This window comes from Oncorhynchus masou, chromosome 11 (assembly GCF_036934945.1).
Source record: "Oncorhynchus masou masou isolate Uvic2021 chromosome 11, UVic_Omas_1.1, whole genome shotgun sequence".
In the NCBI taxonomy this organism is placed as follows: Eukaryota; Metazoa; Chordata; class Actinopteri; order Salmoniformes; family Salmonidae; genus Oncorhynchus; species Oncorhynchus masou.
In genome coordinates, this window is record NC_088222.1 from 3,787,152 (window position 1) to 3,811,049 (window position 23,898).

The 23,898-nt window shown below is 43.8% G+C and overlaps 1 protein-coding gene across 2 annotated transcripts; it reads right to left on the reverse strand.

The window, feature by feature from the left end:
- Positions 1 to 236: 236 nt before the first annotated feature.
- hsdl2 (hydroxysteroid dehydrogenase like 2) lies at positions 237 to 16,845 on the reverse strand. Of its 2 annotated transcripts, XM_064977230.1 has the most exons (10): positions 16,636 to 16,844; positions 14,818 to 14,981; positions 14,518 to 14,616; positions 13,593 to 13,707; positions 9,813 to 9,916; positions 9,417 to 9,515; positions 8,995 to 9,189; positions 7,657 to 7,866; positions 2,231 to 2,359; positions 237 to 938 (listed from the first exon to the last, which is right to left on the reverse strand). In XM_064977230.1, exons 1-10 carry the CDS (start codon positions 16,650 to 16,652, stop codon positions 826 to 828), a joined length of 1,245 nt encoding a protein of 414 aa, XP_064833302.1. In that variant the 5' UTR covers positions 16,653 to 16,844; the 3' UTR covers positions 237 to 825. The 2 variants fall into 2 exon arrangements, with proteins under 2 accessions (XP_064833302.1, XP_064833303.1); XM_064977231.1 differs by lacking the exon at positions 14,518 to 14,616 and having other exon boundaries at positions 16,636 to 16,845.
- Between the last annotated feature and the right edge of the window lie 7,053 nt (positions 16,846 to 23,898).

The following is a 23,898-nucleotide window of genomic DNA, read 5'->3' on the forward strand; positions in this document are numbered from 1 at the left end:
TTAAATCAAACCTTTATTTGATATACTATTGATTCATCTGCTCAAACCAAGACACTATTCATAATATATTTGTAACACTCATACTTGACATGACATTAATTTCTACTGTATCTTCTAGTTTGTAAATTCAACATTTCAGTTATTCAGCTGACGCGGTTATCCAGAGAGACACCCCCCGAGTGTCCCGGGGATTTACTGAACAATGTGAGCCACGACGACAAAACAGACAACAGCAGTACAATTAAAACAACGGGTTTATTAGAAAACTGCATGATTAGAGAATAAGAGGGAGGAGGGACAGTTCATTAGGACACATTCAGAGAGATGGAAAACGGCACATTTCGTTAGACATTCTGGGTATGTCCCAAATTGACACTCGGGTTCCCTCTATTACAGGGTACCATTTTAGACAACACGGAACTTGTAAATCTATAACGTCCGAATTCAGAAATTCAGGCACCGTCGTGGAATTCTCCGACCTGAAGATCTCACTATCACAATTTTTTGTTGTTGAATTTTTCTCCCCAATTTCGTGGTATCCAATGGTTAGTAGCCACTATCTTGTCTCATCGCTACAACTCCCGTACGGGCTCGGGAGAGACGAAGGTTGAAAGTCATGCATCCTCCGATACACAACCCAACCAAGCCACACTGCTTCTTGACACAGCGCCCATCCAACCCGGAAGCCAGCCGCACCAATGTGTTGGAGGAAACACCCCATCACCATTTTTAACAGTCAGATTATAATTTGTATTATATTATAAAGTTCCCAGTTGTCTTGAAGGCCACAGATGTAGTGAATAGGCATCTCCTCGTTGTTATAATTTAGAGTTTAGACTTCATCATGGACATCATCTTCTCCATCTTGATAGCCAGGCTCATGTCTCCTTTAATCATCAGCTTCCCTGACATAAAGGCCATGGTGGGTTTTAGTTTGCCTGGAGAGAGAGAGAGAACCACAACATGTTACGAGAGAGAGAACCACAACATGCTACGAGAGAGAGAACCACAACATGTTACGAGAGGGAGAACCACACAACATGTTACGAGAGAGAGAACCACACAACATGTTACGAGAGGGAGAACCACAACATGTTACGAGAGGGAGAACCACAACATGTTACGAGAGGGAACCACACATGTTACGAGAGGGAGAACACAACATGTTACGAGAGGGAGAACCACACAACATGTTACGAGAGGGAGAACCACACAACATGTTACGAGAGGGAGAACCACACAACATGTTACGAGAGAGAGAACCACATGTTACGAGAGGGAGAACCACATGTTACGAGAGGGAGAACCACATGTTAACCCACATGTTACGAGAGGGAGAACCACATGTTACGAGAGGGAGAACCACGTTACGAGAGGGAGAACCACGTTACGAGAGGGAGAACCACGTTACGAGAGGGAGAACCACGTTACGAGAGGGAGAACCACGTTACGAGAGGGAGAACCACATGTTACGAGAGGGAGAACCACGTTACGAGAGGGAGAACCACATGTTACGAGAGGGAACCAAACCACAACATGTTACGAGAGGGAGAACCACAACATGTTACGAGAGGGAGAACCACAACATGTTACGAGAGAGAGAACCACACAACATGTTACGAGAGAGAGAACCACATGTTACGAGAGGGAGAACCACATGTTACGAGAGGGAGAACCACATGTTACGAGAGGGAGAACCACATGTTACGAGAGGGAGAACCACGTTACGAGAGAGAACCACAACATGTTACGAGAGGGAGAACCACATGTTACGAGAGGGAGAACCACAACATGTTACGAGAGGGAGAACCACAACATGTTACGAGAGGGAGAACCACAACATGTTACGAGAGGGAGAACCACAACATGTTACGAGAGGGAGAACCACACAACATGTTACGAGAGGGAGAACCACACAACATGTTACGAGAGGGAGAACCACAACAAGAAGAAAGCAGCACAATGTGTATCACTAAAGAGAGAACTATAGTGGCAAAGACATCAGAAATTACTAATGAAAAAAATCTAACGTGTTCATCAGGCAAACAGAAACGTTTCTCATTGGACCAGTCTAGAGTCATATTCAATAGGAACCAAATGTTGCAAAAATGGTTTGCTACGGTGAATAGGACCCAGGTAGTGGCAGGTATTCCCCTCCCTGTTTCAGTTCTGTTTTCATCCGTTTCGTACCCAATGAACACGACCCAGCTATCCAGTCAGTCACACTAACCTGCGAACATCTTGGTGAAGTCGGCGCTGTCCATGGTCATGACCACGTCAGCTTTGACTGGGGGTTCCCCACTACCCGCGCTGCCCCCACCGTTCTTCATGTCTATGAACCACACTCCTGCATGCTCACCTGGAACACAGACACACTACTATAGCCTCCCCTTCACAGCAACTGAAGATGGAGCCTAATGGACAGGCAAACATTACAAAATAATGACTTTCGGAGTTGCCTGCGTTGTCCACCGAGTGTAGTGAAACAGGGGAGTAGGGGAAGTGATGAAAACAGGGGAGGTGATGAAAACAGGGGAGGTGATGAAAACAGGGGAAGTGATGAAAACAGGGGAGGTGATGAAAACAGGGGAGTAGGGGAAGTGATGAAAACAGGGGAGTAAGTGATGAAACAGGGGAAGTGATGAAAACAGGGAGGTGATGAAAACAGGGGAGGTGATGAAAACAGGGGAGGTGATGAAAACAGGGGAAGTGATGAAAACAGGGGAGGTGATGAAAACAGGGGAGGTGATAAACAGGGGAAGTGATAAACAGGGGAGGTGATAAACAGGGGAGGTGATAAACAGGGAAATAAACAGGGGAGGTGATAAACAGGGGAAGTGATAAACAGGGGAAGTGATAAACAGGGGAAGTGATAAACAGGGGAGGTGATAAACAGGGGAGGTGATAAACAGGGGAAGTGATAAACAGAAGTGATAAACAGGGAAGTGATAAACAGGGAAGTGATAAACAGGGAAGTGATAAACAGATAAACAGGGAGGTGATAAACAGGGGAAGTGATAAACAGGGGAAGTGATAAACAGGGGAAGTGATAAACAGGGGAAGTGATAAACAGGGGAAGTGATAAACAGGGGAAGTGATAAACAGGGGAAGTGATAAACAGGGGAAGTGATAAACAGGGGAAGTGATAAACAGGGAAGTGATAAACAGGGGAAGTGATAAACAGGGGAAGTGATAAACAGGGAAGTGATAAACAGGGAAGTGATAAACAGGGGAAGTGATAAACAGGGAAGTGATAAACAGGGGAAGTGATAAACAGGGGAAGTGATAAACAGGGGAAGTGATAAACAGGGGAAGTGATAAACAGGGGAGGTGATAAACAGGGGAGGTGATAAACAGGGGAGGTGATAAACAGGGGAAGTGATAAACAGGGGAAGTGATAAACAGGGGAAGTGATAAACAGGGGAAGTGATAAACAGGGGAAGTGATAAACAGGGGAAGTGATAAACAGGGGAAGTGATAAACAGGGGAAGTGATAAACAGGGGAAGTGATGACTTCTTATCCCAGAGGACCAGTGTGGGTACAGGGTTGTGTTGCATGACTTCTTATCCCAGAGCACCAGTGTGGGTACAGGGTTGTGTTGCATGACGTCTTATCCCAGAGGACCAGTGTGGGTACAGGGTTGTGTTGCATGACTTCTTATCCCAGAGCACCAGTGTGGGTACAGGGTTGTGTTGCATGACGTCTTATCCCAGAGGACCAGTGTGGGTACAGGGTTGTGTTGCATGACCTCTTATCCCAGAGGACCAGTGTGGGTACAGGGTTGTGTTGCATGACTTCTTATCCCAGAGGACCAGTGTGGGTACAGGTGTTGCATGACTTCTTATCCCAGAGGACCAGTGTGGGTACAGGGTTGTGTTGCATGACGTCTTATCCCAGAGGACCAGTGTGGGTACAGGGTTGTGTTGCATGACCTCTTATCCCAGAGGACCAGTGTGGGTACAGGGTTGTGTTGCATGACGTCTTATCCCAGAGGACCAGTGTGGGTACAGGGTTGTGTTGCATGACTTCTTATCACAGAGGATCAAGCTAAAACACACCTGATTCAACTACTCATGTTTTGAAGTCTTGGATTAGTTGAAAATCAGGTGTCCCTCTCCTCGCTCCTCCCTGGGCTCCAACCAGCAACACAACGACAACAGCCACCATCAGAGCAGCGTTACCCATGCAGAGTAAGGGGAACAACTACTAGAAGGCTCAGAGCGAGTGACGTTTGAAACGCTATTAGCGCGCACTAACTAGCTAGCCATTTCACTTCGGTTACACCAGTCTCATCTCGGGAGTTGAGAGGCTTGAAGTCATAAACAGTGCAATGCTTGACACACAACGAAGAGCTGCTGGCAAAACGCACAAAAGTGCTGTTTGAATGAATGTTTACGCGCCTGCTTCTGCCTACCACCGCCCCTGTCAGATACTTAGATACTATGCCTGTATGCTCAGTCAGATTACATGAAACGCAGAACACGCTAGATAATATCTAGTAATATCATCAATCATGTGTAGTTAACTAGTGATTATGATTGATTGTTTTTTATAATTTACCTTGGCTTACTGCATTCGCGTAACAGGCAGTCTCCTTGTGGAGTGCAACGAGAGAGAGGCAGGTTGTTATTGCGTTGGACTAGTTAACTGTAAGGTTGCAAGATTGGATCTCCCGAGCTGACAAGGTGCAAATCTGTCGTTCTGCCCCTGAACGAGGCAGTTAACCCACCGTTCCCAGGCCGTCATTGAAAATGAGAATGTGTTCTTAACTGACTTGCCTGGTTAAATAAAGATTAAAAAGGTGGAAAAAATTAAATAATAATAAAAATCGGCGCCCCAAAATACCGATTTCCGATTGTTATGAAAACTTGAAATCGGCCCTAATTAATCGGCCATTCCGATTAATCGGTCGACCTCTAATCTATACAATGCCTTCGGAAAGTAATCAGACCCCTTGACTTTCTCCACATTTTGTTACAGCCTTGCTCTAAAATGGAATAAGACTGGGGTGAAGGTTCACCTTCCAACAGGACAACAACCCTAAGCACACAGCCAAGACAACGCAGGAGTGGCTTCGGGACAAGTCTCTGAATGTCCGTGAGTGGCCCACCCAGAGCCCAGACATGAACCTGGTCGAACATCTCTGGAGAGATCTGAAAATAGCTGTGCAGCAACACTCATCTAACCTGACAGAGTTTGAGAGGATCAGCAGATAAAATTGGGAGAAGCTCCCCAAATACAGGCGTGCCAAGCTTGTAGCGTCAAACCCAAGAAGACTTGAGGCTGTAATCGATGCCAAAAGGTGCTTCAACAAATTACTGTGTAAAGAGTTTGAATACTTATGTAAATGAATATTAAATGTTATTTTAATATAAATTAGCAATCATTTTTAATTCAGTTTTTGCTTTGTCATTATGGGGTGTTGTGTGTAGATTGAGGGGGCCTTATCCTAAAATTTAACGTAACAAAATGTGGAAAAAGTCAAAGGGTCTGAATACTTTCTGAATGCCCTGTAGATGACCGGTATAAATCTGAATGCCCTGTAGATGACTGGTATAAATCTGAATGCCCTGTAGATGACCGGTATAAATCTGAATGCCCTGTAGATGACCGGTATAAATCTGAATGCCCTGTAGATGACCGGTATAAATCTGAATGCCCTGTAGATGACTGGTATAAATCTGAATGCCCTGTAGATGACTGTAGATGACCGGTATAAATCTGAATGCCCTGTAGATGACCGGTATAAATCTGAATGCCCTGTAGATGACCGGTATAAATCTGAATGCCCTGTAGATGACTGTAGATGACCGGTATAAATCTGAATGCCCTGTAGATGACCGGTATAAATCTGAATGCCCTGTAGATGACCGGTATAAATCTGAATGCCCTGTAGATGACTGTAGATGACTGGTAAATAAAGCCTATAAATCTGAATGCCCTGTAGATGACTGTAGATGACCGGTATAAATCTGAATGCCCTGTAGATGACCGGTATAAATCTGAATGCCCTGTAGATGACCGGTATAAATCTGAATGCCCTGTAGATGACTGTAGATGACTGGTATAAATCTGAATGCCCTGTAGATGACTGTAGATGACCGGTATAAATCTGAATGCCCTGTAGATGACTGTAGATGACCGGTATAAATCTGAATGCCCTGTAGATGACTGTAGATGACTGTAGATGACTGGTATAAATCTGAATGCCCTGTAGATGACTGTAGATGACCGGTATAAATCTGAATGCCCTGTAGATGACTGTAGATGACCGGTATAAATCTGAATGCCCTGTAGATGACCGGTATAAATCTGAATGCCCTGTAGATGACTGTAGATGACTGGTATAAATCTGAATGCCCTGTAGATGACTGTAGATGACTGGTATAAATCTGAATGCCCTGTAGATGACTGTAGATGACTGGTATAAATCTGAATGCCCTGTAGATGACTGTAGATGACCGGTATAAATCTGAATGCCCTGTAGATGACTGGATGATAAATCTGAATGCCCTGTAGATGACTGTAGATGACTGGTATAAATCTGAATGCCCTGTAGATGACTGTAGATGACTGGTAAATAAAGCCTATAAATCTGAATGCCCTGTAGATGACCGGTATAAATCTGAATGCCCTGTAGATGACTGTAGATGACTGGTAAATAAAGCCTATAAATCTGAATGCCCTGTAGATGACTGTAGATGACTGTAGATGACTGTAGATGACTATAGATGACTGTAGATGACTGTAGATGACTGTAGATGACTGTAGATGACTGTAGATGACTGGTAACTAAAGCCTATAAATCTGAATGCCCTGTAGATGACTGTAGATGACTGTAGATGACTGTAGATGACTGTAGATGACTGTAGATGACTGTAGATGACTGTAGATGACTGTAGATGACTGTAGATGACTGGTAAATAAATCGGTACCAAGTGCCCTGAATCCAGGATCTCAGAAACGGCCTTCTGGGCTTTTCACTCACGACAGTGTCTCGGGTTTACTGAGAATGATGCAACAAACCAAAACATCCAGTCAGCAGCAGTCCTGTGGGTGAAAACAGCTGGTTGATGAGAGGTTAAAGGAGAAAGAGAAGAATCATGCAAGTTAACAGGTGGGCCACAAACAGACATAACGGCGCAGGACAACAGTGGTGTGCAGAACGACATCTCAGAACCCACAACTCGTCGGTCCTCGTCACGGATGGTTCTATTGCAGGAGACGGCCACACCGTGTTTCACTCCAGGGGGCACGTGATCACCAACACTGGACAAATGAGTGGAAAAACATGGCCTGGTCCGACCATTCCCAGTTCCTGTTGAGTCATGCTGATGGCAGAGTCAGGATTTGGTTTAAGTAGCATGAGTCCATGGAGTTCAGGGAGGGAGTTCAGTTTACTTTGGTGGCCTGACCAGTCAGCCAATAGCATCTTTGGGATGAGATGGAACGGGCTGCTGGCAGCATGAATGTACTGTCGTCCAATGGACCAACGTGGAACTTTTCCCCGACACCTTGTAGAACCCATTCTGTTCTGGATGCAAAGAGGGCTTTGGCTCAGTACAAGTTGTGTACCTAATGAATTGGCAGGTGAACAACGGTGAATATATTCACTATTACAAACATTCATACAATGCTGAAAACAAGTTTCTTACCAGACAGGTCGAATTTGTAGACTCCTCCAGTGGATTTGACAATGTCAGGGTTGAGGACTCCCTTGATGATATTGAATGTTTCCGCTATGGGCCCACTGGTAGCAGCGCTGCGTGGGTCACCCTTAGCCACTGGGATGACAACCTGACCCCCCATGTTCTGCACCAGAGCCTCAGCCTCATCCAGGAAGAAGTCTGGGAGCAGTGCATTACCTGTGGAGACACACACTATTAGCATAACCACCCGGTACGGCCAGAAGACGACTGGCCACCCCTCGGAGCCTGGTTCCTCTTTAGGTTTCCTCCTTTCCGTTGCTGCCTTTCAAGCATGTTTTTTTCTTAGTCACTGTGCGTCTGCATCATTGCCTCTTGGGGTTTTAGTCTGGGTAAAAATGGGACAACTGCTGATGTAAAAATAAAAATAATGTTAAAAAAATGGCTTTATTTAAATGATTCTTCTTGATTAATGACCACACCTCTGCTCTGCGGACAACATAACCACACCTCTGCTCTGCGGACAACATAACCACACCATCTTAAAACATTATCATTAAAACATTATACATTATTATTAGAGTCGAAGATGTTGGGGTGGAGGGGAAGAGGTTATAAGGTGACATATTTAATTATTTTAAGACGGTCCATAGATTATTTAGTCATTTGATTTAAAATTATAGGACCCCCTTTAGGTATTAAAAAATATATATATATATATATATATATAATACATATTTGATCAAATTGATTGGCCTTCAGTACCAAATCCCATAGAAACACATTGAAATGACATTCATAAATAGCAACAAAAAAAGACAAGTCAAAACATACATAAGGAAGAAGGGTTGGAAGTGTCTGTCTATCTAGGAGATATAAGAAAGCTCAGGAAACAAATGTATTTAAATTGTTTTTACACATATTTAACACCTTTTTTGGGGGGGGGGGACACAAAACTACATCAATACTTCCATTCATTTTCTTTAAAACTGGTACCCGGTTACCTGCAGACGAGGCCTGTGACACGTGTGGGGGTCGTGTGGGGGTCGTGTGGGGGTCGTAGAGGAGGTCATATTAGTTTATAGGCCAGGCTGATTTTCAGGAACGTCCAATGGTCTGACAAATACCGCTGTAGCTCGGCTGCAGGTAACCGGAACACTGCAGATCCATCCAATGAAAAATCAACATCTTAAAACTGACTGATTTAGACGGTGATTTCTGTATTATGTAACTTATATTGACCCACCAGCGCATCAAGAGACTCTAGGGGGGGGGGGGGGGGGTGGATTACTGTATCAGGCTGTTTTATACCTGCGTTAATTAAACCTCACGTCGCCGTGCACGTACCTGGAGCGACGGCGTAAATGTCAAAGTCTTTAATTCCCTCGGTCTTCAGAATCTCCTCGTCGATGACGAAGTTTCCGGTGTAGCTGCGTGGCTTCCCGAGGATGGCGTAGGCTGCGTCTGACATGATGTCGACGTTGCGACACTGCTTACCCACCTCGGCACCACCTAACATTTCCATAGCAGCAGTCTGGATGGCTGGAGGACACAGCGCAACATTCATTAAGAAAATAAATACATCTTTCTTTGAATTAAACCAGTTTTATTTTAAATTAATTCAAAATACTTTATTGGCACATGGGAAGTTATTTAGAAAGAACTGATGGGATTCCAGATGACAACAAAGAGACAAACTAGTCTTCTCATATCTACTGTGGGTCATTAAAACTGGTTATGCCGTGTAAATGGTATCTTTCAACACATACCCGTCTTAGGCCACAAGGCATTGACAGCGATGGACCCTCTGAACTCTTCGGCCATGCCCAGAACACACATGGACATGCCATACTTGGCCATTGTGTACGCTAAAAGGGAAACCGTCAACGGCACAACAAAAAGAACAGGTTAAAAACACAAGTCGGTGATTTGAAAACGAGATCTTTCTCAGTGCATAGCAAACAGAGAGGGTACGGTCCCAACAATCTCTCCTTTCTCCTCAACTTGTTCACTACAAATCAAAAAAGCATTGAATTGGTGGAGGCAGGTGCTAGGGGGAGTTTCCATAGAAGCCATTTTCTTTTTCAAATCAGTGAAGGGAAGTGCACACTTCGGGTGAAAAGGACTGATAGTGAAGACTCAGACAGCGGATGAAGCCTTCTTACCTGTGTGGTTTTTGAACCAGATGGGGTTCAGGTTAAGCGGTGGGCTGAGGTTCAGGATGTGAGGGTTCTTACTCTTCAACAGATGTGGGATGCACAGCTTAGACCTGGGAAAACAACAGCTTAGAGACCTGGCAAAACAACAGCTTAGAGACCTGGCAAAAACAGCAGCTTAGAGACCTGGCAAAAACAGCAGCTTAGAGACCTGGCAAAACAGCAGCTTAGAGACCTGGGAAAACAACAGCTTAGAGACCTGGGAAAACAACAGCTTAGAGACCTGGGAAAACAACAGCTTAGACCTGGCTTAGACCTGGCAAAACAACAGCTTAGAGACCTGGCAAAAACAGCAGCTTAAACAAAACAACAGCTTAGAGACCTGGGAAAACAACAGCTTAGAGACCTGGGAAAACAACAGCTTAGAGACCTGGGAAAACAACAGCTTAGACCTGGCAAAACAACAGCTTAGACCTGGGAAAACAACAGCTTAGAGACCTGGCAAAACAACAGCTTAGAGACCTGGCAAAACAACAGCTTAGACCTGGCAAAACAACAGCTTAGAGACCTGGCAAAAACAACAGCTTAGAGACCTGGCAAAAACAACAGCTTAGAGACCTGGCAAAAACAACAGAGACTTAAAACAACAGCTTAGAGACCTGGCAAAAACAACAGCTTAGAGACCTGGCAAAAACAACAGCTTAGAGACCTGGCAAAACAACAGCTTAGAGACCTGGCAAAACAACAGCTTAGAGACCTGGCAAAAACAACAAGTCAGTAATACATTTTTCAGAAAGGCTTCTTCGTCAAATGAAACCCTCTCGAAGTACTGAGTAAAGGGCCTGAATACTTATGCAAATGTAATTTTTATTATATACACTAAAATCATTTGTCATTATGGGGTATTGTGTGTAGATTGATGAGGGGGATTTTTTATTTTTTTATTTTTAGAACAAGGCTGTAACGTAACAAAATGTGGAAAAAGTCCAGGAATTAAGGGCAAGGACAGAGAGAGTATCGGTGACTTTGCATACAGTTACCGCTCCCTGTGCCGAGGAGGAAAACTGGCACTGAGGAGGAAGGGGGTCATTAAATTGATCTTGAAGAACATCATTCCACTACCGGCCAGTCAACTCAGAAAGAGTCAGACTGGTTAGACTGGGACAGCAGTTTGAGAAGGGTAGAGGATGTCAACAGCAATATGAACAGAGAAAGAAACAGACACCAATGCTAGACCATGAACCACAGCCAGAGAGTCACCAGCCAAGACCCTCCGCCGTTCTGTTGGACCTGAAAGAGAGACATTCTCCGGCTACAGGTCCAAATCAGTATCGAGTCCAGAAACCACAAACCGTGCAACAAGTCAACACACCTAACTCCCATCACAAGAACGATCATCCTCCTCTGACCAGAGCTGAAACCCCAAGAGTCCCTGAAAACACAAAACCTTTCAGCCAATACCGCACAAGCTGGTGTTACCCCTGTCCATAGGCCCGTGGACAGGAAGAACCATCCTGGACAACAGGTCATCCAACACGCTGCCAAATGAGAAGCTGTGGAAGGAGGTGAAAGATCCACAACACGAAGCCATGGACAGAAGGTCCATTATATCTGACGCTAAACGACCCCTCGGGTGGAGTGAGGTGAAGTTCCGCCTGGGTACCCTGTCGTGTTGGGAATTGATTTCCTGTACTTCAGATTGTAGAAATAGATAAACTCTTGGGAAATAGCGTACTCTACAGTTTATCATGAGGTATTCTACCTCAGGCGAGCAAAACCTTGAGCATTCCTTAATAGTAGAGATCGCGCACCAGCGGATGTTGACAAAATGACAACACCACCCCTCATCTTACTAGAAGTCGCTGTTCCGTCTTGCCGATGCACGGAAAACCCAGCCAACTGTAGATTTTAATTTTATTTCACCTTTATTTAACCAGGTAGGCAAGTTGAGAACAAGTTCTCAATTACAATTGCGACCTGGCCAAGATAAAGCAAAGCAGTTCGACACATACAACGACACAGAGTTACACATGGAGTAAAACAAACATACAGTCAATAATACAGTAGAAACAAGTCTATATACGATGTGAGCAACTGAGGTGAGATAAGAGAGGGAAAGGTAAAAAAAGGCCATGGTGGCAAAGTAAATACAATATAGCAAAACACTGGAATGGTAGGGCCATTAACACCTCCAGGTCATGGATCGGGTGTCGCTACACTTCCATCCGTACTTAAAAGCTGAAAAATCATTCTTAGCCAAGCTCTCTCCAAAATGGCAAGAACCATATAGGATTGTTGAGCAGAATGGCCCTCTGAAAAAGGACAGGTGAAGATATGGCCGTTGTCCATGTCTCACGCCTTAAGGCTTGTTACCCCTTCGCCGAGGAATTGGAGGAGATTGAACGGCGCAAGGCCCTGAATATATTTGAAGAAGAAAGTGATGGTAGGTGTTTCTCGGATTCCCAGACGCCATCTCACACGTTAAGGCCCGTTACCCCCCAGCTGATGAGAGTGAACACAGCAAAGTCATGAATATCAGTGAGGAGCCTTTTCTCAGTTTCCCACACCAACATGTACCTTCCATGGCATTGGTCGGCTTGGGGTGTGTGTGTGACGGCCCTGAATTTGTCTAAACCGTCTCAGTGCTTCTCCTCCCGATGGGGAGCTTCCACTTCAATTCCCTATTAAATAGCCAGCATCAGATGAGCAAAAGTTTGGGGTGACAGTGGTGCGAATGAGGAAGTCTCGAGCCTCAGTTCCAAAGCCCCTCTGTTGTTTTGTATTTAGAAGTTTTATATAGTTGTGTTGCTAAGGGTTAAAAGGATCTACTCATTTCTATTGTTGGACTACTTATCTCCGTTGGTATCCGCTGTGGTCGCTCTCCTCTGAAGATCTGTTGGTAGATTGGATGGACTGACTGTCCCCACTGACGACAACCTTCCCCCCCCCCCTCCAGACGGTATTTAATTTTTGTTTTATTGTGATTTACACCATGTTGGTTTATAGTGTTTAGTTGTAGGTGATGATTTACTGACATTACTGATAATGTTTATAACGATCTGATTGTATGAATGAGACCTGTTCTACGCATGTATTTATTCCGTGACTGAGGTCAGTTGGTTTCACTCAATCATTTACCGGGCGGGACAATATTTTTTATGCCCGAGGTACGGGACATTTACAAGTGAAAGTAAGATATTATTTTGAGATTGTGATGTTATTGTGCATTATCATGTATGTTGGTAATACAACCAATGCATAAACAGTTGTTTTGAAGTTATTTCTAATTGTTTTGAAGGGTTTATGGAAAGGTTATTTTCCTTTCTGACTACTACAGAAGATAGTCAGCTGACGGTCCTGTGTTACAGAAGGTAGTCAGCACATTGCAGCTCAGTTTATACTGCCACCTGCTGGCATGAAATAGTGATGAATAAACAATTACTTCTTAACGTTAAGATCACCGTATTCTTCAAGGTCCCAACCCACATTTCTACTCCCATGGAACAGTTGTGTGTGTGTGTGTGTGTGGTGGGGGGGGGGGACATCTAGGATTTGATACCAGTAACCCTCCAGTTGCCAGCTCATTTCCTACCAGATCTTCCCCATCAGACCCGGCTTTCAAACTGGCAACGGGTTGCTGGCTCGCTCCTAACTGCTAGGCGACCAATACCAATGCTTAGAGAGTTTTCTAGAATAAATCAAGAATGCAAAATAGCACACAATCAAACGGTTGCGTAGATGACGGCCGAGTCGACCATCCTGTTTGTTAGTATGTATTCATTCACTCACGTCAGATAGGTCCCTCTGAGGTTGACGCCCAACATGAGGTCCACTTTCTTCATGGGTGTCTCCAGGGTTCCCGTCAGATTAATGGCACTGGCATTGTTCACCAGGATATCAATACCTGGATACAGACATACATTAAAAAAGGGACACTTCACTAACAAATGAAAAAGTCTTGTGAGATGTTTTCAGATCTCAAAAGTAGACTAATTTCAAGACGAAATGACGTTCAATGACATTGTTTGTGTAGATCCAGCTATACGCCTAAATCCACAACAAACAAAATGGAAAAGATAAGCACAGTGTAATCTCGTGGACAGATCAACGTAAACATAATTGATACAGTAGAATCTGTCAGGAAAGAACAGAATGCGTTAGCTAACAAGCAGCAGTAGTTCTGGAATTTGAGTTGAGATTTTTTTTGTTTTATTTGCACAAATCATGGTTTCGCAGGTGTGAGCATCTTTGAATTTTGGAAGGGGGCATTCGGCCCGTAATTTGCAAAGAGAGAAGGTGGAGCTCCTGGTTCTCCTGGTTTCCCTTCTAACCCGAATGGACCCAGAACTTAATGGAGCAGCCCACCAATTGCGCAATATGTTATTTATTTAACTTTTAATTTAACTAGTTAAGCCAGATAAGAACAAATTCTTATTTACAATGACAGGCCTACACCGGCCAAACCCAAACGACGCTGGGCCAATTGTGCACCGCCCTATGGGACTCCCGATCACGGCCGGTTGTGATACAGCCCAGGATCGAACCAGGCTCTGTAGTGATGCTTCTAGCATTGTGATGCAGTGCCTTAGACCGCTGCGCTACTCGAGAGCGATACTTTAGCTCCGTGTTATTAAACACGGTCTAAATGACTAATTACTTGGTTATTCTGTGCTTTTTCCCTTCATTTGGGGTGTAATGTCTTGTTGCTGCTCACCTCCAAACTTCAGCACGGCCTGTTCCACTGCCTCGCCAATCTGCTTCTCATCTCTGACGTCTACGATACAAGGCAACGCTTTGCCTCCCAATGCCTCGACTAGCAACACGCACAGGGATAAGCAACACGTACCAATGTACTTATTATCACATCATTCAGAAGTCATGAAGCTCAAGAATTCCTGGTAAACTGGGAGGGACTAAATGGTGAAAATACAGAAAGTTACATGTCAAAAGTGTGAACATGTGGTTTAAGCCTAAAGCCAGAAAAAAAGCTAAGTTAAAGTCAAGCTGTACTCACTTTCTTCTGCAGCGGTGTAGATGGTTCCGGGTAGTTTGGGGTGGGCTTGTGCTGTTTTAGCAGCTATGACAACATTGGCACCATCCTTAGCAGCTTTGAGTGCGATGGCTTTCCCAATACCACGACTTGCCCCTGTAATGAACAGGGTTTTCCCCGCTAGCTTTCTGTAATTCACACACAACAAAGGAATAGGTTGTTCGGCAGGATAGGCTAGGTTCAGGAGGACTGCTGCTGCTACTACATTGTACATTAGGTCAGGATGTAAGAAATTAGAAGATAGAGCAAAAATCCATACAGAACACCTTCAGGGAGGTGGCATCATCCAATCAAGAGATCTTTGTCTCCTCAATTAGTGAAAGTGTAACCGACAGGTATGGGCGAGGGGACGGACTGAAGTTACACTGTTGCAAAAGCAATATGTGGAACTATCAAGAGTCTACCAGGGTTGGGTTCAGTTCCATATACCTGAATTTAACACAATGAATTCATTCCATTCAAGTTGGCTGAGTGCCCGTCTGTTTGTCAAATATGAAGAAAAAATGTATATATATACATAAATATATATAAATAAAAAAGGGTCTTGACAATGACAGAAAAGGAGTTGGCATGACAACACAAAGAGATTGGCGAATACTCAAGGACAGGATCACTTTGGCATAATATGACAAGAGACCATTCATTAAAATATGAGGTGGTGTTATCAAAGACAGGTTAAAACTGCTTCTCCAATAGAAATCCTCTTATCACAGTTGTAGGCGATGTCATGGCGACTTTTGGCTCGCTGAACTCAGGCGTAGAAACACCTAAAAGGTCCGTCTCGCAACAGAACGGCTGGCCGTCAAAAATCAAAAGACACATTCGATAAATAAATATAAATAAATAATTAATAATTGGCTTAACTAGTTAAATAAAAAGTTAAATAAATAAAATATTGCGCAATTGGTGGGCTGCTCCATTAAGTTCTGGATATATATATATTATTATTTTACATTTTAAAAATGTCAGTTTGTCACTTTCACGAGTTTGGGGGTAATAACATGTTCAACTACTTAAGAAATTGCCACGAATCTAGGTTGTGCCTTTAGATTGAGAGAAAATTAACGAATAAGGACGAATTTTTCAATTATTTCACCGACTTCTCAAATCACTGACCAGGCGTACCTGGAAGTCTCGCGATGTTGTGACCGTGGTGTGAGATAGAGGTCACTCATTGGTTGGCTGTTACACTCCGGTGACCTTAAGCCTGAATCTCCATTCCCCAATCAGGTCTTTGTGACATTTTAATATTATTTACCGAGGCATTCACCTACATGATACAATGCCTGCTAAGTTTACAACCAGTCAAAAAACAAACAAATCTAAGTCTAGCTGTTTGAAATATATAGTTACATAACTAGTAGGTACACATTGTAACGGTGATATGTACAGGATAAGAGGATGCGTGTGAAAGACAAACAGCAAAGTTCACTGACAACTCACTCACTTTCTTTATCGTAGCCAGATGACTTGCTTTTTTTATTTACTTATTTTATTTCACCTTTATTTAACCAGGTAGTCGAGTTGAGAACAAGTTCTCATGTACAACTGCTTACAAGCTAACCCTGGCTAGCTAACATTGCAACACAGTTTATGTTACAATTTCTGGACAAAATGTATTTCGCAATGCTCGTCGAAAAATGTTACTCTTACAGCTTAGCTAATTGGTTACATGCAAGTAATCAACCACTTACGAAAAGCTTGAAGGAGAAAACTAGACAACTATATAGTATGTTATGTAGCCAAGAGGCTAACGTTAGCAGGCTAGCTGACGTTACTTACCCTGTGTTTTGCAACATTCTGAAACGTCTGATTTCTCTTGCAGATATGTTTTTAAACGCAGAGAATGTGAACGGACGATTCAAGTCAGTTCAGAAGCAAGTCCAGTTTCCAAATTTGCTATAAAAATAAAAAACTATCCGGATACAATGTGACCAACGGATGAAAGCAGCCGAAGTGGCCTTTACCCCAGTTAGAGATGTTCTTCTTCTTTGGTATCTTGGCGTTCGCCCATTGTGTTTGTGCATGCCGCCACCTACTGTGCGATAGTGTATGTTCAATCACCGTATATTTGTGATACAAAAATAAAAAGAGATAAATTCTAATAATTCCAGCAACAACCAACCCTAACACCTACAGTGCCTTCGGAAAATACTCATATCCCTTGACTTTTCCAACATTTTGTTATGTTATAGCCTTATTCTAAAACGTATTAAATACATTTAAAAAATGTGCAATCAACACACAAAATTCCCATAATGATAAAGGGAAAACAGGTTTTTAGACATTTTTACCAAAATATTTCTGCAGCATTGAAGGTCCCCAAGAACACAGTGGCCTCCATCATTCTGAAATGGAAGAAGTTGGAACCACCAAGAATTCGTAGAGCTGGCCACCAGGCCAAACTGAGCAATCGGGGGAGAAGGGCCTTGGTCAGGGAGCCAGTCACTCTGGTAGAGCTCCAGAGTTCCACTGTGAAGATGGGAGAACATTCCAGAAAGATAACCATCTCTGCAGCACTCCACCAATTAGGCCCTTTTGGTAGCGTGGCCAGAAGGAAGCCACTCCTCAGTAAAAGGCTCATGACAGCCCACTTGGTGTTAGCCAAGGGGCACCTAAAGACTCTCAGACCATGAGAATCAAGATTCTCTGATCTGATGAAACCAAGATTGAACTCTTTGGCCTGAATGCCAAGCGTCACGTCTGGAGGAAACCTGGCACCATCCCTACGGTGAGGCATGGTGGTGGCAGCATCATGCTGTGGGGATGTTTTTCAGCGGCAGGGACTGGGAGACTAGTCAGGATCGAGGAAGAGATGAACGGAGCAAAGTACAGAGAAATGCTTGATGAAAACCTGCTCCAGAGTGCTCAGGACCTCAGACTGGGGCAAAGGTTCACCTTCCAACAGGACAACGCAGGAGTGGCTTCGGGACAAGATTCTGAATGTCCTTGAGTGGCCCAGCCAGAGCCCGGACTTGAACCCGATCGAACATCTTTGGAGAGACCTGAAAATATCTCCCCATACAACCGGACAGAGTTTGAGAGGATCTGCAGAGAAGAATGGGAGAAACTCCCCAAATACAGGTGTGCCAAGCTTGTAGCGTTCTACCCAAGAAGACTTGAGGCTGTAATCACGGTCAAAGGTGCTTCAACAAAGTACTGCGCAAAGGGTCTGAATACTTATGCAAATGTCATATTTCAGTTAATAAAAAAAAATTAGCAAACTTGTCTAAAACCCTGTCTTTGTCATTATTGGATATTGTGTGTAGATTGATGAGGGGAAAAAAACAATTTAATCCATTTTTAAACAGGGCTGTAACGTAACAAAATGTGGAAAAAGTTAAGGGGTCTAAATACTTTCCGAAGGCACTTTAAAAGGCCAAATTTCCTTATCGGCCAGTTAGCACGTTTTTGGTATTCCGCTGGACGATTTAGCATAGGTAAGGTTAGTTGGCTAGCTAGCAAGCTATCGCTATGCTAAATCATCCAGCACAATTTTGGTATCCAAAAAGCAAAACAAATTGAATGGAAAATCTACACGACATGACCAAAAGTATGTGGCACCTGCTCATCGAAGATCGCATTCCAAAATCATGGGCATTAATATGGAGCTGGTCCCCCCCTTTGCTGCCAAAACAGCCTCCACTCTTCTGGGAAGGATTTCCACTAGATGTTGGAACATTGTTGCGGGCACTTGCTTCCATTCAGCAACAAGAGCATTAATGAGGTCGGGCACTGATTTTGGGCGATTAGGCCTGGCTAGCAGATGGCGTTCCAATTCAACCCAAAGGTTTTCGATGGGGTTGAGGTCAGCGCTCTGTGCAGGCCAGTCAAGTTCTTCCACACCAATCAACAAACCACTTCTGTAGGGACCTTGTTTTGTGCATCCGGGGATACCTTCCCCAAACTGTTACAACAAAGTTGGAAGCACAGAATCATCTAGAATGTCATTGTATTCTGTAGCGTTAAGATTTCCCTTAACTGGAACTCAGGGTTCTAACCCGAACCATGGAAAACAGCCCCAGACCATTATTCCTGCTCCACCAAACTTTACAGTCGGCACTACGCATTGGGGCAGGTAGTGTTTTCTGGCAGCCGCCAAACCCACATTTGCCTGTCGGACTACCAGATGGTGAAATGTGATTCATCACTCCAGAGAACCCGTTTCCACTGCTCCAGAGTCCAATGGTGGTGAGCTTTACACCACTCCAGCCGATGCTTGGCATTGGTGATCTTAGGCTTGTGTGCGGCTGCTCGGCCATGGAAACCCATGACATTGCATCCAGAGGCAGTTTGGAACTCGCTAGTGAGTGTTGCAACCGAGGAAAGATGATTTTTAGGTCCCGTTCTGTGAGCTTGTGTGGCCTACCACTATGTGGCGGCTGAGATTGTTGCTCCTAGACGTTTCCACTTCACAATAAAAGGCCTTACTAGTTGACCGTGGCAGCTCTCGCAGGTTGGACAAACTGACTTGTTGGAAAGTTGGCATCCTATGACGGTGCCACGTTGAACGTCACAGAGCTCTTCAGTAAGGCCATTCAAATCAAATCAAATTTTATTTGTCACATACACATGGTTAGCAGATGTTAATGCGAGTGTAGCGAAATGCTTGTGCTTCTAGTTCTGACAATGCAGTAATAACCAACAAGTAATCTAACTAACAATTCCTAAACTACTGTCTTATACACAGTGTAAGGGGATAAAGAATATGTACATAAGGATATATGAATGAGTGATGGTACAGAGCAGCATAGGCAAGATACAGTAGATGGTATCGAGTACAGTATATACATATGAGATGAGTATGTAAACAAAGTGGCATAGTTAAAGTGGCTAGTGATACATGTATTACATAAGGATGCAGTCGATGATATAGAGTACAGTATATACGTATGCATATGAGATGAATAATGTAGGGTAAGTAATGTTTGTCTATGGAGATCGCATGGTGGTGTGCTCGATTTTATACACCTGTCAGCAACGGGTTGTGGCTAATAAAGCCAAATCCACTCATTTGAAGGGGTGTCCACTTACTTTTGTATATACAGTGTACCTTCTCTCTCCTTGGTGGACATTTTTGGCTCCTCTACAACACTTGGTTTCTTTCATGGTAATCTGGTCTGGGATTTTGCACACAACATCCTTCTCGATCCCGGCTCTTTGTGTCCTGCCCCTATCAGCCAGTGGGCTTGTTCAGCATTGCAGGCGACTGCAGACTGATCTACAAAGAATCTTACATCATAAATAACTATTCATTATTATTTGTACATCGGTCAGTCACAATTTAACTATGATACATTACGGTTTTGATCCTCTAAAACACGGCCATTGTCAACACATTGTCAACACAAATAGTGGGTCAAGGTTGTCGTTATTTCAAGCGCGTTGCGCAGATGGACAGATCTTTACGTGATGCTATAGTTCGTACCATGGGTAACTGCATACCTGGAGTTTCTGGAAGTGGGCGTGTCAATAGAAGTGGGAGGATCAACCGAAGTGGGTGTATGGAAAGTGGATCAGCTAATGCTGCGAATGTGTTGCCACTCAAGACCGTTCTGCGTGGCTGCTGTGTTTTCAAACTTTCTGAGGAATTTCCTTTAGGCTAACATTTTGCCATTCACATTGAGCTGTGTCTTTGGTGGTGTAAGTTCTTCAAAGATGTATACTAGCTTTTTATTTCTGTCTAACACTAGCGTGGCTATAATTAAGGTGGCACACATTGTACATAGATTTTTCTATTTTTCTAGTGTTATTGACTGTATGTTTGTTTATGTGTAACTCTGTGTTGTTGTTTGTGTCGCACTGCTTTGCTTTATCTTGACCAGGTCGCAGTTGAAAATGAGAACTTGTTCTCAACTGGCCTACCTGGTTAAATAAAGGTGAAATAAAAAATAAATATATAAAAAATAATCTACCAAGCTAAAGTTAGTTAACCTATCCAGGTAAAGTAGCTATATCATCACTGAGAGTCCTGTTTAAAGTGAGCAATTGTTAACGAACGTTTTCAACGCATCTAACTAACTAGCTAACTACCTTACTAAACTATTTGTCATTTATGTTTGTGTTTTACAGCATATCACAGTTTTTAAAGCTGCTGATGGCCGCATGGTTTTATCCCAGTGCCATTGCTCTTTCTGCCAGGCCCGACACTATGCCAGTTTGCGGGCACACATTAAGTCTCACATAGTTGAGGCTGTGCCGCACGGAAGTAAGCACATGTAGCTTCCTTCAGTAATTGCGTCAACATATTTTTAAAAATCACAGATGAAAATGATGATTTCCCAGTAAGTGTATTTATTATGGATCCCCATTAGTTCCTGCCAAGGCAGCAGCTACTCTTCCTGGGGTTTATAATGGGTCCCCATTAGTTCCTGCCAAGGCAGCAGCTACTCTTCCTGGGGTTTATTATGGATCCCCATTAGTTCCTGCCAAGGCAGCAGCTACTCTTCTTGGGGTTTATTATGGATCCCCATTAGTTCCTGCCAAGGCAGCTGCTACTCTTCCTGGGGTTTATTATGGATCCCCATTAGTTCCTGTCAAGGCAGCAGCTACTCTTCCTGGGGTTTATTATGGATCCCCATTAGTTCCTGTCAAGGCAGCAGCTACTCTTCCTGGGGTTTATAATGGATCCCCATTAGTTCCTGCCTAGGCAGAAGCTACTCTACCTGGGGTTTATTATGGATCCCCATTAGTTCCTGCCAAGTCAGCAGCTACTCTTCGTGGGGTTTATTATGGATCCCCATTAGTTCCTGCCAAGGCAGCAGCTACTCTTCCTGGGGTTTATTATGGATCCCCATTAGTTCCTGCCAAGGCAGCAGCTACTCTTCCTGGGGTTTATTATGGATCTGCGTTAGTTCCTGCCAAGGCAGCAGCTACTCTTCCTGGGGTTTATTATGGATCCCCATTAGTTCCTCTCAAGGCAGCAGCTACTCTTCCTGGGGTTTATTTTGGATCCCCATTAGTTCCTGCCAGGGCAGCAGCTACTCTTCCTGGGGTTTATTATGGATCCCCATTAGTTCCTGCCAAGGCAGCAGCTACTCTTCCTGGGGTTTATTATGGATCCCCATTAGTTCCTGTCAGGGCAGCAGCTACTCTTCCTGGGGTTTATTATGGATCCCCATTAGTTCCTGTCAAGGCAGCAGCTACTCTTCCTGGGGTTTATTATGGATCCCCATTAGTTCCTGTCAGGGCAGCAGCTACTCTTCCTGGGGTTTATTATGGATCCCCATTAGTTCCTGCCAAGGCAGCAGCTACTCTTCCTGGGGTTTATTATGGATCCCCATTAGTTCCTGTCAAGGCAGCAGCTACTCTTCCTGGGGTTTATTATGGATCCCCATTAGTTCCTGTCAAGGCAGCAGCTACTCTTCCTGGGGTTTATTAAGGATCCCCATTAGTTCCTGCCAAGGCAGCAGCTACGCTTCCTGGGGTTTATTATGGATCCCCATTAGTTCCTGCCAAGGCAGCAGCTACTCTTCCTGGGGTTTATTATGGATCCCCATTAGTTCCTGTCAAGGCAGCAGCTACTCTTCCTGGGGTTTATTAAGGATCCCCATTAGTTCCTGCCAAGGCAGCAGCTACTCTTCCTGGGGTTTATTATGGATCCCCATTAGTTCCTGCCAAGGCAGCAGCTACTCTTCACAGGGGTTTATTGTGGATCCCCATTAGTTCCTGCCAAGGCAGCAGCTACTCTTCACAGGGGTTTATTATGGATCCCCATTAGTTCCTGTCAAGGCAGCAGCTACGCTTCCTGGGGTTTATTATGGATCCCCAGTAGTTCCTGCCAAGGCAGCAGCTACTCTTCCTGGGGTTTATTATGGATCCCCATTAGTTCCTGCCAAGGCAGCAGCTACTCTTCACAGAGGTTTATAATGGGTTTGAAATATGTGATGTCTGCTTGCTGTTTTTTCACTGAGAGATTTGCCTCCCGTTCCCGAAGCTATTGATCCTCTGTGGCTAAATTATAGGCCTTTTTGTGGTGTCGTAGGCTATTCTGAATTATTTAATTTATTTATGAACAGTCACCATTAATTCTAGAACTTTGGAAAATGTATTTCGATTTATCAGAGGTGCTGCAGTTAGTTCAGAACCCTTCATGTTGGCATGATTCTATAAGGAAATAAATGATGAAGTGCAACGCTGGAGAGATTAGAGTTGCAGGTTCATGTCTATCATAGCAGAGAGGGAGAGAGATTATAGAAAGTGAATCTCATTCTAGTTATATGAGAGATAAAGGCGCGCTTCTCACACAGCCACAGCCATACGTTGATCTCAAACATAGGTGTTACTGTGCTAACCATGTGTATGTGACAAATAAAACATTTATTTGATTTTATTTGATTATCTCAAACATAGGTGTTACACTGTTGCGCAAACAATAACGGCCCAAACCAAATCAACTCTTAGAATATTAGGTCCGGGTTACTTTTTCACATTACGGTTCAAATTAAGCACCGGACGACATTCACTGCTATAAACCTGTCTCCAATATAACCACATGATTTACACAGACTCGCCGCAGATCTTCGTGTGAATAGGCGTTCCATGGTTTGTTTTGTCAACGAGCTCAATGTATTCCAATGGCATGTGGTAACAAGATGATCCCAATAATTTAGGTAGCCTAGAGGATGGAACATTTTATTGAGACGACACTTGGCGCACTTGATATTGCGCGCCAGCAGGTAATCGTGTATGTATGGCATCATCAGGCACACACGAGATATTATAATAAACGACTCATTTTCAAAGCTTGAGCACTAAGACATTTAATTGATTACATAATTACATAACCCTCCCCGGGATCAATTGAACAAAAGAAAGTACTAACCCTCCTCCTGACTGCAATTTTAAAAGACCCTCCCCCATTTTCCCCCCCCGTAACTATTGTGTACATTTCAACCCCCCACCTCTTAATTTGAGCCTTAACTGTTTATTAATGTGTTACACTTTGTATTTATATTTTAGTCGTAGGTCATTTAGTGATCTGAACGGGCTTATCCAGTGTGACTTACAGGTGGAGCAATTAGCGTTAAGTGCCTTACTTAAGGG

Bases quoted from the DNA above. Each gene is read 5' to 3' on its own strand.
- hsdl2 (XM_064977230.1), bottom strand. The intron at 7,867-8,994 runs GTACGTGCACGG...GTGTCTCCACAG, and splicing joins CATTTACGCCGTCGCTCCAG to GTAATGCACTGCTCCCAGAC. The intron at 939-2,230 runs GTTAGTGTGACT...CTCTCTCTCCAG, and splicing joins CTTCACCAAGATGTTCGCAG to GCAAACTAAAACCCACCATG.